Source organism: Filicampus tigris, chromosome 15 (genome assembly GCF_054856515.1).
Source record: "Filicampus tigris isolate MCC_2025a chromosome 15, RoL_Ftig_1.0, whole genome shotgun sequence".
NCBI lineage: Eukaryota > Metazoa > Chordata > Actinopteri > Syngnathiformes > Syngnathidae > Filicampus > Filicampus tigris.
The window spans coordinates 10,460,839-10,478,926 of NC_141231.1; the positions used below are offsets into that span (position 1 = coordinate 10,460,839).

Sequence of the window (18,088 nt, forward strand, 5' to 3'; positions counted from 1 at the left end):
TGAATCAAATTGTAAATCATAAATGGGGTGAATTTTATCACATATGGAGTGAATTGGATCGTAAATTGATTGATTCAGATTGGAAATGGATTGAATTGTATTACATAACAATTGGCATTAATCTTGAGAATGGAGTGAATTTTATGGTAAATGGAGTGAATCGTGTCATAAAATCCTTATTCTGTATTCATGTTTTTTTTTTAATCTTTCTGTCCACACTATTATCTTTAGTTGTACCATCTATCAAGTAATTTACATTTAATATGGTTTTCTGAAGGGAGTGGAGCCATACACAAGCCTTTGCTACTTAATTCCCTTGTTGCGCGGTTTTTAAATAAAACCGAACTCAATGGAATAAATTGCATCATAGTTGGAGTGAGCCATCGAAATCAAAGTAAATCTTTTAGTGAATGGAGGGAATCCTATCGGACATAGGGTAAATCCTAACATAAATGGATTTAATCGTACTGTAACTGAAGTGAGTTGTTTCAGAATCGTCAAGTAATTGAAGTGAACTGCATCAAACCACAATTGTAATCGTAATTGCCGTGAATCTTATCGTAAATGGAATGAACTGTATTGTAAATGGTTTGAACCGTATTGTCATTGAAATGAATCATCTCCCAGCAAAATCCACGAGAATCACTAAGTCAACTGGAGTGAATTATATCGAGACGCATTGTTACTAGAATTAATCGTATCGTAAATTGCGTGAATCTTACGGTGCTCGGAACGAAGTTACGCCACGGCGAGTGGAGTTCTCACCGGGCTCGCAGCTGCAGTCGTACTGCGTGACGAGGTCGGCCTGGTAGTGCGCGTTGATGGGGTTGTGGTGCGCCAGCTTGAGCATCTTCTTGAAGGCGTCATAGATGAAGATGAAGCTGATGAGCGCCGAGAAGCCTTCCTCGGTGAAGCGTGTGAAGTACTGCACGAGAAAGCTGGCGTCGGTCGCCACCAGCATCAGGCAGAAGATGCCCGACCACAAGCCGATCCACAGGCGGAACTCCAGGTAGTCGAAGCCGTTGTCTCTGCTCGCACAACATTTGCATTTCTTTTTCTTGTATTGGAGAGCAATACAAATACCAACTGCGTATGTCAAACTTTCAACAATTCCCTAGTTGTTGCGCCCAAACAGGTATGAGCGTCACAAAATGAGAATACAGATATAAACAAATCAATTTGTTAACTGTAACCTATTCCTGCCACTGGAAACCATAATAATAGGATAATCCAAGAAATGTGAAAACTGACTTGCTGAAGTTGAAGAGGAGCCGCTCGAAGACCAGAACGGGTCCGGTGCTGCTGAGGATGGTGAGGGGCTGACCCGCCAGCAAGCAGAACACTGAGCCCGTCAGAGCCGTGCCCAAGAAGCTCTCCAACACACCCTGTCACACATTACGCATGTTCTTATTATGATGATGATTTTTTTTTTTTCTAATGCCCCCCTCCCCCCCCCAAAAAAAAGAACATCGTCCCCTCCACATGAGCGGCAAACTCATCTGCAGATGAGTAAACTTAGCAAGACGAAATAAGGCTTCAATTTGTCCCAAAAAAGCAATATCTATCTTTTATTTTAAATCTTCATATTTTTTCTACTTTTAAAAAGATAAAGTACCGGTAAGTATATTCCTCCACAAATTTTTGGTTTCCTCGAATTCATTGATGATTAATTGTTTATTTTAACTAAATAAAATTCACTCCAAATAAGTACTGTTTTTTTTATAACGTAAGTAAAATACACATTTCTTAAAATAAAAAAGTAAATTGATAAATAATAAAATGTATAAAATAAAATTCACCAGCAAAAAAGGATTAATGTAAAATGTATCGTACTTGAAATACTTCAAATCGAAAAAGAATACTGATCATTAAATCAAAATGTCACAAATAGATTTCATTTATTTAATTTTAGGACAAAGCAAATGTTGTGAACTCTGCTCACTCAGTTGGAAGACACACGTACGCACACATGTGCACTTGTACACACGCGTATGCACGTGCGCGATGCCGCTAGGCCGGCCAATCAGGACAGGCCTGTTTGTGTTGCACTTGTGTCAGCTTCCACAAGAGCAATATTTGACTATACGATCCATGGATTGAAGCTCCTTGTGTGTGTTTTTTTTTTTTTTTGGGGGGGGGGGGGGGGCGTGTCACATCAGGTCGGGAATTACCTCTGCTCACTGAAAGTGTGTGTGTGCGTGTGTGCGCACGTGTGTGCTTGTAGAGGTCAGTGGAAACGCACTAACATGACGAGGCTCCAAGTAATCTGGATCTGCGGTTATTTACGGCGAGCTCAAATCCCCACATCGTGCGGCTTGCCACAAGCAAGAGGATGCCATACATGACTGTAAATGTGTGTATGCCCTCATCAGCCGAAGCACATCGGACTGGAAGGTATCATTTTATTTTTAAATATAAAATAACTACAGCCCCAGCCCTCACAAAAACGTTTTTTTTTTTCTTTAAAATAGTACATTTTTTAAAAAGTAATTGATGACAAGGAATTATGAAGAATGTCACATCTTATCGTTTATCTCATTAGCAATTTTATTTAAAAAAAAAGTTGACAAAAATAATAAAACAAGTACAATAATGGACAAATACTTGCAAAATATATGTGTGTAAAAAAACAAATGTTACTTTCATTACAAAAAAAAAAAGGTTTGGACTTCAAATTTTCATCTAGAATTAAAATTCTGCAAATATATCTATATCTATATATATATATATATGTATATATATATATATATTTTTTTTTTTAATATACAATTCCTCATAAAACACAGAATTTTCACTTTTAAATCTCAAATATTTACATCTCTGAAAACTACTTGAGTTTTTATTTAAATTTGAAATATATAATTAAAATATCAGCATCATTCCCCAAAACGCTCAGACTATATACAAGTATGAGAACAGTAGAACATATACTACATAAATAAAATTAAAACTTCTCAAAAACTTCAGAAATTTATGAAATCACTTCTTAACTCACTTCTTTTAACTATACTTTTCATCTAAGATATATACACTTTTTTGTGTCTACTACAAAAAAACTGTTTTATTTGACCACAAAACTATGTCAATTAAATAGTGTTCCAAAAATTGGCATTTGATTCAAAGATTTCACGCAAGCATATGTGGGGCTTGTAAACTGCCAGGCCATTTTATTAGGTACACCAACACATTACAATCCAATCTATGTGTAATATTCCATCATCAGTAGCGCTGACTCTTTAGGTTAAGTGAAGTGTGTGTACACTTCGGGAAAGTTGGTGCTTTGTAAAGTACCTTGTGATCATGGCGGAAAACATGATCTGTGTGCTGAGTCAGTGCTGATAGCAAAAAAAAAAAAAAAAAAGAAAAACTCCAAGGTCAACCAGACAAGGTGACGTCACACAAACCCTTTTGTTTGTCTGTGTAATGTTTGTAGTGTGTGTTTGAGTCGTTCTATTTGTGTGTGTGTGTATGCGCTGTCCTCTTGTGGGTTTCAGTGTGCATAGATTTGTGTACGTTTCTAAGTCTTTGTGCGCATGTCTCCTTGTTTTGTTCATTTTGTGTGTGTCTCTGTGTATGTTTTTCTCCATGTGTCGTGTCTGTGTGTGTGCATGGATCTGTGTCTGTATACCTATGGTGTACATATGCAATCTATGGTGTCCGTGTGTGTGCATGTGTGTGTGAATTGTACCTGCATGCTTTCAGTGGCGTCCCCCAGCAGGCCTCCGAAGGTGATGGCATTGGTTACCGTGCCCAGGTAGATAAACAAAATGGTGGACAGCGATTGAATGTGCAATGCGTCGTAGAAATCGCTGGCGAAGAATGGCAACTTCCGCTTTACGTCCAGCACCAGGCCACCGCAGAACCTGACAAAAAAAAAAAAAAAAAAAATCCTCTAGCCCTCACTCGCCGCATGAAAGCTTTTTCTCCAATTAAAATAAAAAATAAAAAAATTGCTTCACTTTCTGGTGCACTGCAGCTCCTCGCCGACCTGGTGACCTCCACCCCCGCCTTGACCCGCGTCATGGGGGGCATCACCGTTCATGGGCGGGGGCTCCAAGCCGGCAAACTGGTTCTTTCTGGGGACGCCACAGATTTTTGTTTAACACAACAAGTCAGATAATGAAGAAAAAAAATGTTGCTTTTGAAAGGGGACATTTTATGGGAAACTGACAGTGATGGCAACTGGGATTCATCTTCCGTTTTTTAACATGGCGGGAGTCTCCCAATTTCCCATAGAATTCTAATAAAATTAAACCAAAAGGAAATTCCTCCCAAAAAGTACAGAAATGTGGAGATATCAAACGAAAATGTAGCTGCCCAAAAAAAAAGAAAAAAAAGAAAAAGCATTTTATTTAAATATCAAATAAATGTAATTTACGCAAAAGGACTGAGACTAATTAATTAATGCATGTCAAATTAAAGATAATTTGTTCGAAAGTATTGGGGTTTATCATTTCATCCAAATGTATACATACTTGTCAACCCCGGGGTGTATTGAATCTTACAAAAGTTGTAATTTGCCCAATAATATCTGTATATAAGCTTTACATTACACATTGTTTTTGAATGGCTGCTCTCACGTGATCGGAAATCGGCTGTAAAAAAAAAAAAAGGAAACATGATGTTGCGGATATTTGTGACAACTTGTCCGTGACGTTTGGGTGTGTTGTGCGCATGCGTGAGGAAGAGCGCGGAAGACCCTTGTCTCCCTCTTCCCTCTGACTTGTGCTGTTGGACTACTGGGCTTTTATTTAATGAAAAATTTAGTTTAAAAAAAAAATCTAACTTCGCTCAAATAACTAAAATTCAATACTGAATATAAATTTTGGGGGAATTTTTTTCCCCCACAATATGGCTCGGCCCCTATTCCCTTGCGAAACAGTACCCACCTCTTGTCTGAGGACGGCAGCGTCTTTGGCGGTTCTATCCTGATGTCGGGGTCCCACTCGCCGGGGGGCAGTACGATGACTTCGTCCAGGAACTCCTCGATGCCGGCCAGCAGGTCCTGCCGGTGCTTGGCCTTGTAGGCGATGTCGTGGAACACCTAGCATAGGACAAAAGAAAAAAAAATGCGCAAACGCCCATAATTGTGAAAAACATGGCTGTAAATTTGTCACAAAGTATGTCATGCCAGTGGTCCAGGAATGGGTGGGGACCGAACACACACGTGCAGTCAAGCTTTGACATGCCTCTGGGGGTAAAGTTTAACATGAGGAAATCCTGGAAAAGTGTTTCCCGTGCTGCCATGTTGACATAGGGTGCATTCTGGGAAGTGCAGAGGCCAACGTGGGAACTTAACATTCCTGACATGACACTGACACAGCCACAACATTAAGTACATACACATTCTATGGTTAAGTACGGCACAATGACATAATTTGTTGCTTTTTTAAAAAGTGCATGTTAAAATATATATCAAATACATTGTTTAAAAAAATTGAAAAGGTACTGAATAGTTTATTTTTAGGGCGGCACGGCGGTTGACTGGTTAGCACGTCCGCCTCACAGTTCAGAGGTCGTGGGTTCGATCCCGGCTCCGGCCTCCCTGTGTGGAGTTTGTATGTTCTCCCCGTGCCTGCGTGGGTTTTCTCCGGGAACTCCGGTTTCCTCCCACATTCCAAAAACATGCATGGTAAGTTGATTGGACACTCTAAATTGCCCCTGGGTGTGATTGTGAGTGCGGATGTTTGTTTGTCTTTCATGTGTGCCCTGCGATTGGCTGGCAACCAATTCAGGGTGTCCCCCGCCTACTACCCGAAGACAGCTGGGATAGGCTCCAGCACGCCCGCGACCCTTGTGAGGACAAGCGGTATAGATAATGGATGGATAGTTTATTTTTTTAAATAAATAAATGCATAGCACAAAAAGGTAATAAATTGGATTTTTCTTAATTAAAATAAAAATTACATTTCTCAAACACCAAATTACTTTTCTAAATGTAATTTCTCAAAATATATATCTAATTTCTCTATTTTTTTCATGTTTAATTTTCAAAAAGGTATAGAATTTGTCATATATGCATTGAATTTTTTATAAACAATTTGTCTGAAAATTACTTAATTTTTTAAACAATAAATTGTCTCCAAATTGATTAATATTCAGTATGTTTTTATATAAAAGTACTGAATTGTTTTTATATATAATTTCTCAAAAGGTTTTTTTTCCAATGTATTTAATTTCACTAAAAGTAAATTTCACAAAAAACAATTAGTTTGAAATGTATTGCACTGTTTTCAAATAAGAAAATTTATTTAAAAGGAATTGAATGCTGATTGTTTCAATATTAAATACATTTTGTCAAAAGCACAATTGTTTAATTAGTCAGTGTCAGTTCTCAATTTCTCAAAAAATAGCATTAAAATTGACCTATTTTGAAAATATAAAATAAAAAAAAAATCTCAGTAAGGTACTCTGAAATGGAATGTAATAAAAAAAGCTAGATGCTAAATTGTAATTTTGCATATCGCTGTCCTGCGAAAAACACGTCCACGTTTCAGCGTTACAGACATCTCATTCACGTGGAAATAATTTTAAAAATCCAAAATTTGACATTCGTGTTTTTCACAGGACAGCAATGATATGCTTTTATTCCAAAGACCAGTTATATACAACATTTGGGCTTTCAATTATTCAAGTATAGCGTTTTTTTCAACAATTATTCATCCAAAAAGCACTGAAATGTGTACTTTTTAAAATAGCAACTGTAAATAATAATAGTAATAATAATAATAATAATAATAATAATAATAATAATAATAATAGTTAGAAAACATAAAGGCTTTTTGCTCGGCATTTAACTCATCCGTACTAAAACATCTGATACTAACTGAAAAATAAATTTAAAAAAAAAGAAGTCATTTTACATGTGGGCAAAAGGTTCACAACAAAACCACAGTTTTTAGCTATTTTAGCTATTCATCACTGAGTTAAGTGTACATTGGGAACAAACCTCGTCAGACATCAGAGTGGCGATTGCTCTTCCGATCTCATGATAGGACTTTGCTTTTCCTTTTGGGCCCAGCAGCACAAAGAGGAACCTAGCGCAGAGCAGAGTGTTAGCCATTAGCATCAGAACTGTAACACTATGGTCATAACGTTTGTACCTAGTGGGCACCGGGACCTCGGTGAGCGCTCCCAACATGACAGCGTGCTGCAGGCGGACGAACGCCACGAATGGCGTCTCCAGGAAGTCCACCTCGCCCACGAGCACATTGGATGCCTCGGCGTCGCGGGGAAGCTTCTTCATGAACTTGTTTTTCAGCTGGGATCGAGAGGATAACAGTGGGGGACAAAAAATGAGATTAAATTGACTAAAGTTTAACAGCTAACAATCACTTGTGCCATGATGAAAGAAGTTTTCACTGCTTCAGCAACAGAGGCAGAATGATGTCTGTCTGAATGGGTATAGTGTATACTACAATGCCGGAACTGGGCTACAACACAAACCGTTTTGTTAGGTTTTGTGTGAAAGGCAAATCAGTCTTCTCTCTTGGCAATTTTCGGGGATCCATGCACAAAATGTGGTACCAACTTCTTGCTAACAGGCACTCCTGATATGTGATGACGACACTTTTATCACTACGCTAAGCAAAGATAAGAATGAAGACGACGAAGAGCAGGCCTTGACACATGAAAAGCAGATGAATCAACTGGTCGTTCAGCAAAAGGGAATGCAGTGAGACAGACAGTGAGCTGTCTGAAAGAAAATTGTTGTGCAGAGCAGAGCCGGTTAACCTGCAGGTTTTATCTATGACTCTCAGAGCAACAAATGAGCAGCTTGGCGACCTTGAGAGAAAGCAGGACCTAAAGAGTTTGGCATTGAAACTATGTATCATGATGGAATTGTTTTTTTACGCAAGCAATACCTACACCTTCAAATAAACTGCTGTGTTTTGGTATCATAGTTTTATTAGGATACACAATTAAACATATTTAGGAGAGGCACGGTTTACTGCTGTTTTTTCGCTCAGTCTCTATTGTCTCTTTGGAGGGGATAACAAAATCAGGAGAGGTGTCATATATAAAAATACTGTTTTGGCACGGCTACAAAATAAAATAAAATAAATATTCGCAACCCGAGTGGGGTTTAGGACATTACCTGATCCTTCTCCGGCTTGTCCGAGAAGTCGCTCAGGCTGTTGGAGGTAAGGGTGCGATGAGCCGTGGTGGGACTACCTGTGGAGAGGCCATGAAGGTGGCTGTTACGATACAGACAAAGCCTTTCTGGCGACACATTAAAAGAAACCAAATCCCTGGATAGAATCAAGAAAGAGGTAGCAGCAAAGTGGATGAGCACAGCCAGAAACCTGGGCTAAATGCAGCAGGATTAAGGCCTCCTGGGATGGACGCCAGGCGCTCATTCATACCGTGGCCACTCATCTTACACGTCAGGAGGCTCAGCAAATTCTGAGAAATGTTCTTAATTAGCGCGGGAACGTTGTTAAATTTCGGCAAACAGTCAGGATTAGAGATAGGGCTTGACAAATTCATCATTTCTGGTTGATTGGGCCAAGATTCCCAGTGACACACTCCAAAATCATGTCTTCTCAAAAGACTGGAAACTGTCAAAGATGGATAAAAATCCCATGACTCCTAATTCCTCCTAATTGTCAGTGTCATGGCTAAAATGGGTTAGAGTTTAAGGTAACCCCCTTTCTTTGTAACAATATTCTATCCTCTAAAGAAAGTTATCTTTGGTTTAGGCAGCAATATTGAGGGTTTAGGCAGTGGTATTTGGCGATTAAGCAGGAGTATTTAGTGTTAGGCTGTGGTACCTGGTGGTTCAGGAATGGATGGTAGTGTCTGTCTGCTGTATCAAGGGGGTCGCTGGTAGGGATTTTACTATAAAATGAGGGCATTAGGTAAAATAAAATAGGGAGTTTGACAGTCGTATCAGATGGTAAAGGTTTAGTTGTAGGTTATGGCTGTCGAGTTTGGGCATTGGGCAACAGGATTAAATTGTGTTAATGGCTGGAGTTATCCTGCCAACTGCCTTCTATGCAACAGCAAAAGCCCATTAATCCACAACAGAAATAAATGTCAAGACCTTTTAAAGACTTTCCAACAGTATCAGATTCACACAAATCTCGGAAATAATTCCAGTTGCACTATGAGCGGCTAAAGCCTGATTGAGATTCTCCATGACCTCACTTACAGAGGTACCCCATGCTGGCGCTCCTCAGGACCTCACAGGGGTCTTCCGGCTCATGTGGGGATAAACAAGGCACCGGGGGCTCAGTGAGGTTGCGTGCTTTAACACACCAACAGAGGGCAGGAAGTCAGAGACGGCGGATGGCCCAAAAGAGAAAGAAAAATTGGGAATCAGGAAGAAATGAGGAAAGGAAGTCATTAGTGTAAAGATGGAACGTAAAGTGTAAAGAATTGAAAGGTTAGATATACAGGGTGTCCCAAAAAACAGCCGGTGGGAGGTGACACCCGGTAGGTTACGAGAGGAATACCATTCTCCTGGCTTGAAAACAGCCTGCTTGCACTGGAGACACTTTTGCCGATGTCGGCAAGCGAACGCAAGTTGGACTTCTTCGTCTGGTGGCGATGCTTGCGTAGCAACGTGTACATGACCCTCTCCTTCAGATCTGCCTTCAACTGGCCACTCTCGATCTGGCTGTCTGTCACCATCTCTGTAATGAGCACAAGAAAAAAAAAAGAGAGGAAATTAAGTAGGAATCGGCAAGTCAGCGTGAGTTCTGCCGGGGACTGCTACATGCAACATGGCGTACCGACGACTTGTGGCAGAGTGGAGGCCTCCAGATCCAGCAAGATGGTGCCCTTCTCGATGCACGTCTTGAGCTCCATCAAGCTGTGCAGCGACAGCGTGGCCACGTGGGGCTTGCTCCAGCGCTCGCCGCCTTTCTCCACCTTCTCCTCAAACTTGATCCATCTGGATGCACAAGAAGCAAAAAGAGGTTTAGGGGTACGCTGGACCATCTCTGTTCGAGACGCTCTGAGTGCCTTGAAGAAACACGGAACCTCTTAAAGAACAGTCCTCTGGCGGAACAATCCCAATTTGAGAAAAGTATGCATTGTATTGATGATAGCATAGCATTTATGAGGATTTCACTTTGGAAAGATCCAAGCTTTAGATGACATAAGTTGAGTCAACATCATGGAATATATAAGAAAAATTATGAGAGATTGGAAGGATCTTTCCAGCCAACGGGGATGCAGGCCAGAGATGGAGACCATTCAAGATGCCACATAGTAGACTCGCAGGTAACACGAATGACAAGGATCCTTTCTGATAATCTTGCCTCAGATGTCACCGCCACAATAGAGCCATTCTCTCGAGGCCCTGAGGCGGATGGGGTTTCCTACAGGGCATCGGGTTTCGCTCGGCACCGCACACCATCTTACGAAGACAGCGTAACGGTCACAGAGCTTGTGATCCCGTCTATGCAGGTTGTGCCCTGACACAGTTGGGGCATCTTATTTGATGCTCAAGCACCATGCGTACTTAAGTAAAATGTATACAGTACTTTTGCACTTTTACTTAAGTAGGCTTAAAGGAGTTTGACCAGTGCATCGTATTTTCTCATACAATATTTGTTAGTATCTGCCTCTTTCTCAAGTACAGAGTGTGAGTACATTTGCCATCTCTGGGAGTTTCTGCCCCGTTCCGCTCCCACGGGGCAGGTACTACCGGTATTCATCTGATAAGAGCAAAACGGTAGTCCACCCGCCCACTACTATAATTTATTAAGGGTTTCGTAAGCACCCTGCTTGCGGCTCCCAGTGCCAAACACAAAATGAAACCCCATGCACCAGTGCACAGGGCAGCAAGGAGATCCTTCACCTGGCAGTCTCCTTCCACTCCATCTCCTGCCCATCAACCGCCAGCAGCTCGTCCAGCTCGGTGAAGAGCTGAGGGGGAGGGGGGCCATCGTCTTCCTCTCCCAGGATGAAGCGGATCCTCTCCGCCGGGGAAACTAAAAGACAAAGAATGCAGTAATTCAGATTGTGATTCCCATCTGTGGCAGGCTGACATCATGAGATGTAGTATCAGGGGATGAGGCGGTAGTGTCAGGGGGAATGTTCAGGAATTCTGCATGGGACCAGCAAGTGGTCTTCTTTGGAGGCGGGTGTCATGAGATCTAGTATCAGGGAGTTTGATGGTAGGACCAGGGGATTTGGTGGTAGTGTCAGGGAGGAATAAGTTTCAGGTTACAAGGTAAGATCAGGAGTTTAAGAAGTAGTATCAGGGAGTTAGGAGGTAAGATTGAGGGTTAGACCATACAAGTGGGCATGAGGAGGTAGTATCAGGATGTTAGGTGGTGGGATTAGAGTTAGGAAGTAATATTTAGGTTACGGCAGTAGCTTTAGGGGTTTAGAATATAGCAGGAAGTACAATTGGGGGTTAGGCAGTACTATCAGGGTTTTTGGGGGTAGCTTTGGGGGTGTTAGGCGGTAGGACTGGGCAGTATTGGGATTTAGGCGAAAGTATCAGGGGCATGGCAGAAGATTGGTAGGTGTTTAAGAGGTAGCATGGGGGTACGGAGCAGCATCAAGGAGTTAGCTGGTAGTATCACGGGATTCAGGGGACGGATTGGCGGTGAGGTGGTAGGATCAGTGGGTTTCAGAGGTAGTATCAGGGAGGTTAGGTGCAAGTGTCAGTGGGTTAAGCAGAAAGATCTTGGGGGAGATAAGAAATATTAGTAAGGGAAAGGCGGTCGGAGAAGTATTGGGGGTTAGGTGGAAGTATCAGAGGTTGGGTGTTCATGCATCAAGGAATTGGGCAGTACTGTTATAATGACAGGAAGTAATATCGGGGATTGGGCGGTGGGATCAGGGAGTTAAGATTCAAAGATTTTTATTGTCATACCAACACACATTTTCACATGATACCCGACATCCCAAGTTAGCCCAGTAAATCCCAAGACTTTTGAAAATAAAAATAGAACACCAAATAAGGTCAACATTTGAAAAAAAAAAAATAAGGCAGACATTCATTCACGGTTTGAATGTGCGCATAACGTGATAGCTGATATCATGAGATGCTCCACAACCCACCAACTCCCACCACTACTACACCACCTCCTCCTCTTGCACGTGTGTCAAACTCAAGGCCCGGGGGCCAGATCTGGCCCGCCACATCATTTTATGTGGCCCACGAAAGCAAATTATGCGCAAAGACTTCATGTTTCTTGCTAAAACTTTTCTTCACTTTTAAAATATATTGCAAGCATTATTGTTACCAATCCCCCTTTTATTAAAATAAATCACCAAAAAAATTGATTATCATTCATCATTTTGTTGTGTACATGTATAATATGAGTCGATCATACATTTATTTGGTTTCACAGTTAAAACGGCTCTCCGAAAGAAAACCACAACTACGATGTGGCCCGTGACAAAAATGAGTTTGACACCCCTGTCTACTGCTACTGCTGCTGCTACAATTGTCCACCCCGTGCCCTTCACTTCCTGGTTTCGCTTCCTCCAGATTGAATCAAAACATAGTTGGTGACCACATTTGACTGTGCTTACGGAGAGTAAACCTTCCTGCTAATATTTTTCTCACAGTCACATGGGAAATGGGATACAAATAGTGTAAGTGATTGGTGACACCATATTCCCATTTCAAACATATATGCAGACTATTTACAGCGTAAAGGTCCAATGTGTACTGACATGACCTCCTCTGGAATAACTATGTAAAATTAATGGAGTACTTGCTATGAGGGCAAAATTCTAAAGTTGAAGCTTGGCCATTTGACTGGTATAAGGGGTGACCAGAAGTATGTACTTCATTGACTTCTAGACATTTTGAGCTAGCTCCATTTAAATTGGATGGATTTAAATCCATCAATCAGCTAATTTGACAAGCTGGCAGCCAGGAACAGATACTACTCTTATTCGACACACCCTTGCTCCGAGGAACTGCCGAATGTTTACTTCCTTCTAAGAAGCCGTGTGTGGTCTGAAGCTTTGAGGGCGTGTCACCCGTGTCTCTTGTTAGAGCGACGGTTGACTAATACTCTGTCACGTGCTGCCGGCTTTTGTCCTTTGCGTTCATTGATTAGAGCAGAACCGCAAACTCGTTCGATGACATGGCACCATGAGGATTAGCCCAAGGAGCGACTCTACTGGGAAAGTTACACAACAGCAGAGTCGCAAGAGGCTCCAAATTGAGCTTCTAATCCCAACTCACGACACTTGATCTTAATTTAGCAGGGTTGCAGTAAAACAGAGCACCAATGTCAGAAATAAAAAGGTACAGAAGCAGTCTGTTTATGTCACTCAAGGTACAAGCTTCTAGAAGAGATTCCAACAGACTAACTAAATAGGTCACAATTTGAGCCTGTTCTAAGGTACAGGTACCGGTATATTTCCTTGTGTTAGGAGAACAAAAGAACCTTTGAAGGTACCAACCCAGAGACAAGACCTCATAAGGCAAGGGGTTTAGATGAAGATAAAGCAAAATAAAGCCACAAAGAGTCTTCTTGTTAACCGTACTGAGTCACCAACACCTAGCTAGTGCATCGCAATTTCATGAAGCATGTCCAATGGCCATAAAAAAAATAAATTTAAAAGAAAAAAAAAAGGAGCTCGCAAAACAAAGGTGGCAATCATAAAGGACGTGACCCCAAGAAACTAAGATGGGGAAAAATGAAAATGCCAAACTGTGGTACAAGCACTCCCGGAGCGATACATAAGATTACAAAAATGTTGATGCCTGAACACAAACATCTAACGCAAGCTGTCTAGGAGGAAAAACAGTTGGTGCTCATTTACAACAGGGATTCCAAAGCTGTTGTGCGCAGACTTGAGGGTGCGTGAGCTTGATAAGTGAAAAATCAACATCGCTGCCTGAACACAAAGCAACTTGCTGGAATAGTTGATAATTAGGAGTTCATATTCTGTTTTTGATGTGTATTTGCATGTAATGCGCTCAGAACAGCTTCCATTTCTCGTCATAAGCCCGACCTGTGATCTTTGTTGCCCTGAAAGTCACATTTTGAGTTGCAGTTGTTTGTGTGTGGTAGGCAACACCATAATTCTCTGTAAATGTGATTGCATTTTGTTTGTGTCGACATAATTTTTCACCTGTTTGTCGTGTAATTAATGCTGGTTTGCTGTTCAGCGCAGCCGGCATCCATGTTTACATTCGCAGTCACATAACTGCTGCATGAGGTGCGTTTGAGTACAATTTGCAAAATGAAAGTGAACATATTTAGTTCTTTCTGTGCAGTAGTACAAGACAAAGACAAATTATTTGGTGAGTTAACATTTGTATTGGAATGCTTTAAAGTTAACATGGCCTACACGCACAGTTGTAGTGATCCATTATATTGTTCTCTGTCTGGAAAAAAAGTGGTATTGGAGCATCCCTAATGTTAACATATGTTGTCCTAGAGGACAAACAATTGGTGCACATTTAAAAGAAAGATTGTCAAAAATAAATCAAATAAATACATAACACCAGTGTATTTTTTTTTTCAAACAAACATTTCCTGCATACCCAGTGGCCCGAAAGTATCCAAACTTCCTGTCATGAAGATGCTATCACGGATGTTCGGTAACTATGGCACTGACTATCAGTTCAGCTTTTATCCTCAGAACCCCACAATGACATCTCTTGTAAAAAGATGCGTTAAAAATAAGAACAAAAAAACAAATCCATATCTTGTCAATCTCAGATTAACGACAATGTCATCACACTAATCTTCCACAAAGACTGACGACATCTGGTGTGCTCTGACGACAAAGCTGGAAGCTTGTCGCACTTGCTATTTTGATTTCCATTGGTCAGGTTTTTTTTTTTTTTGACCACCAATGATATGGGCAATTATGAATATTTTTACATGTCTTATTTGTGGCAGGACCCTGTCCCTAAACCCTGCGAAAAGTCTCAATTATTTGATAACAAGGTCAGAGTGACAGTGTGACTCACTGAGCGGCTTGAGGAGACTGGCAGCGGTGTCGTCTGCATTTTCGCCGTCCGACTTGTACCCCTCAGCGCTGTGATCGGTGCGCTCACGTCTTTCCTTGTGGCTGGACTTGCGGCGGTGGCGTCTGCGGCGGTGGTAGCTCTTAGGAACGTGCACGCCAATGTACACTGTGTGGTGACCTGCCGAAACAACAAAAGTTAGTGAAAAAAAACTGCCTGACGTGTAAGGTTGGTGTTTTGTGTTTTATGGTGTCATCAAACTTGGCCGCCATGCAAACTTGCTAATCAGATGGAACCTTGTATGTCCATCTGGTCTGTACTATTCACGCATTATTCGTCCACTTAAAGTGTTGAAAAGAGCTGAGAACAAATCAAACCTCGCCTCTGTCCTCACTCTTCGGGAGCCATGTGGAATTTTGCTCCCTCAAGATTGAAAGTCTGGATGTTCTTTATAGTCAACAGTAACAAGTGAAAAGAGTTAGGTTCGACACACTTGACTACAAACTAAAATGTCAGACTTTCCATGTTGTTTTGGGATTGGCTTCTTTTTGTGGGCTATTCATTATAGATTTGTCTACCAAATCTCACGCTATAAGTGAAACTGCCTTCAGGAGCTGAATTTTCAAAACACTTGGCAAATCAACAAACTCTGCCATAAATGTTCCACTAACAATGACAAAAACAAAAACTTTGCCAGATTTTGTGTAATCCTTCTGTCTATTATGCGTAGTCCAAATCATGTAGTAATGGGACAAAATCTAGGACAATTATGTCTGTGAAGGACCCTTGAAATTGCCAAAATAACCCTAAAATAGTTGCTTCAAACCAAAATGGCACACTTTTGTCTTTATGGGCTTCTTGAGACTTTTTTGTGGGTCTACTGAGGATGACATGTCTAACAAATTTCTTGTTGCTACTTGAAACTTGCCTTGACCATGTGGAACTCATTGGGCTTTTATAGAAAATTTCGAGTGTTCAATTAATGTAAACTGACTTCGTGAGTGAAAAGAGGTTCAAACTCAAATTTCACAGCTGCGAAGAAGACGAGCTAACCACGAGTCCATCAGGCTGCCACTGATCTGAACTAAATTTAGACAATACTTCCCCCCTATCAGAATTTCGGTATTGGGACTTCCCTTTTCGTTTTTACCTGAGCGACGACATTCTCATGCAGCCATCCGCAAGTATTACACAACAAACTTCCTGGTGGGTGTGTGGGAAAAACCATGGTGACCGCTCACCTTCAACTTCCTCTTCATCGCACACATGCTTCACGAAAGACGCCCCTCGGTCCAGGACCGCCTCGTCCTCCACTCTGCAAAACACAAAACAAAAACGTTTGTCATTATGTGGAAAGTGTGTATATTATATCATAATTTGAAAATGTGTTGGTTCATGTGGCTGAAAGTGAAAATAACATTCAATTCCATTCACGTTCAATTATTGCATTAAGTATGAATGAAATTGGTCATTTATTTAAACATTTGTTATTGTATTTTACTGTACCCTGTATTATTATGTAGATAAAGACTGATTAGTAAAGTTACAACATTTAAAAATTACAATGGCAGTCTAGTAGTTCCTTATTGAAATGAATACAAATCAATTGTTTTAATTAAACACAAAATACATAACATTAAAAATAATCAAAATAAGTGATTAGTGCCTCCGTGCTGTATTTCAGTCAAGACTATCAGCCACAGTTATGTTTTCTCGATGTGAGACACTTTTTCAATTTGTCAGTGGTACATGCCATGCAGCGGAGTATCTTTTCATGAAAGTCCATCTGGCTCCTTCTCCTAACTGGGCTTCTGTTGTCTGAGGCATTCACTGAGCAAATCATCCCTGGGGGCCATCTTCTTGATGCATTCTTGGAGGCCTGTTTTTTCCTCCTAGATAGTGCCTGTGACGCTCACTAGTCCTCGGCCCCTCTCTTTCCGCTTTGTGTGCAGCCTCAGGATGCTGGACTCAGGGTGGAACCCTCCCTGCATTGTAAGGAGCTTTCTTGTCTTGATATAGTGGCTTGTGTCAGTATCACCATCAAGCCACAGGTAGGTAAATGTATATAACATTAAGTAAAATATTTGTCAACTTAGATGTCACTCAAATCCACTAAAGATTTTTTAAAACATAAAATCTTTGGGCGGTCTTATATTTGAATTAGCATCATGCTAGTTCATTGGACTCTTGTAATCAAACTCAGGAAGAAGACTGCACATCCACTTGGGATGGGAGCGGTAGTGTTTGAGTAGGTGGTGTTATGGGGCTGGGAAGGAGGTGGCAGGGGTGATGTGACACCTCCATTCTCTCCATTGGCCCTCAGAGGAATTGCAGGAGCCCCAGGTTGCAGCCTTAAGAAGACAGTAAAGTTCTGGCGGCTGACCAGCCAGAATTACCAGAATGGGACGGAAACACACACACACGCACACACACACACACGCATGTGGAAAAACACGCTCATACACGGAAAAACACACTCATGCGGAAAAACATACACAGATATGCAGGGAAACACACATACACTCCTCTCTCACTACACTTGCACACTCTGACACACTCCTCTCACGTGCAGACATTTCTCTCTAAGAAAGTATCACCATCTGACGCAATTCTCTCAGTCATCAGTCATCTCTCCCTGAAACACACTCCTTTCATATACATTCCTCTCAAACACAGATCTCCTCTCACACAGGCTTCCTTTAAAAAAGCTATTGCCTCTCTTACATGCAGACACAGCTCTTATAGGAAAGTGCAGAGTTCCCTCTCACACGACACACACACTCCACTCCACTCCACTCCACTCCACTCACATGCAGCCACTCATTTGACACTCAAAACTCTCTCTTAAAAAATAAAACACACACACCGCATAATCCTCTCACACACTGTCACAATGTGACAACTCTCTCACTCATATCCTGACCTCTCTCAATCCTCTCATATGCAGACATTACTCTCACATTCTACACTTCTAATGGTCATGCATGATCTGACATTACTCTCTTATTCACACCTCACACCAGCCACTCTTACATTCACACACACCTCTCTCACATTTACACATTTATATTACATGCACTCCTCTCACTTACAGACCCTCCTTTCTCGCTCACGGGCAATCTCTCTTTCTCACAATCACTCACACACTTTTGTGCATGAAAGCATAACACAGATAAGATCCAA

General features: G+C 41.3%; 1 protein-coding gene across 5 annotated transcripts in view; it reads right to left on the bottom strand.

Annotated features, from left to right (window-relative positions):
- LOC147135440 (electrogenic sodium bicarbonate cotransporter 1-like) overlaps positions 1 to 18,088 on the bottom strand; it is a 28,997-nt gene that overhangs the window by 9,412 nt on the left and 1,497 nt on the right. For 3 of the 5 annotated variants that reach the window (XM_086054538.1, XM_086054540.1, XM_086054539.1), the window contains exons 2-15: positions 16,147 to 16,220; positions 14,909 to 15,085; positions 10,811 to 10,943; positions 9,738 to 9,898; positions 9,459 to 9,638; positions 9,155 to 9,250; positions 8,099 to 8,175; positions 7,104 to 7,261; positions 6,950 to 7,037; positions 4,890 to 5,044; positions 3,960 to 4,076; positions 3,689 to 3,863; positions 1,252 to 1,385; positions 766 to 1,028 (exon numbers count right to left, since the gene is read on the bottom strand). In XM_086054538.1, the coding sequence (XP_085910664.1) occupies positions 766 to 1,028; positions 1,252 to 1,385; positions 3,689 to 3,863; positions 3,960 to 4,076; positions 4,890 to 5,044; positions 6,950 to 7,037; positions 7,104 to 7,261; positions 8,099 to 8,175; positions 9,155 to 9,250; positions 9,459 to 9,638; positions 9,738 to 9,898; positions 10,811 to 10,943; positions 14,909 to 15,085; positions 16,147 to 16,220 (1,988 nt within the window). The remainder of the gene's footprint in view (positions 1 to 765; positions 1,029 to 1,251; positions 1,386 to 3,688; positions 3,864 to 3,959; positions 4,077 to 4,889; positions 5,045 to 6,949; positions 7,038 to 7,103; positions 7,262 to 8,098; positions 8,176 to 9,154; positions 9,251 to 9,458; positions 9,639 to 9,737; positions 9,899 to 10,810; positions 10,944 to 14,908; positions 15,086 to 16,146; positions 16,221 to 18,088) is intronic. The other 2 variants (XM_086054541.1, XM_086054542.1) reach the window with 1 other exon arrangement.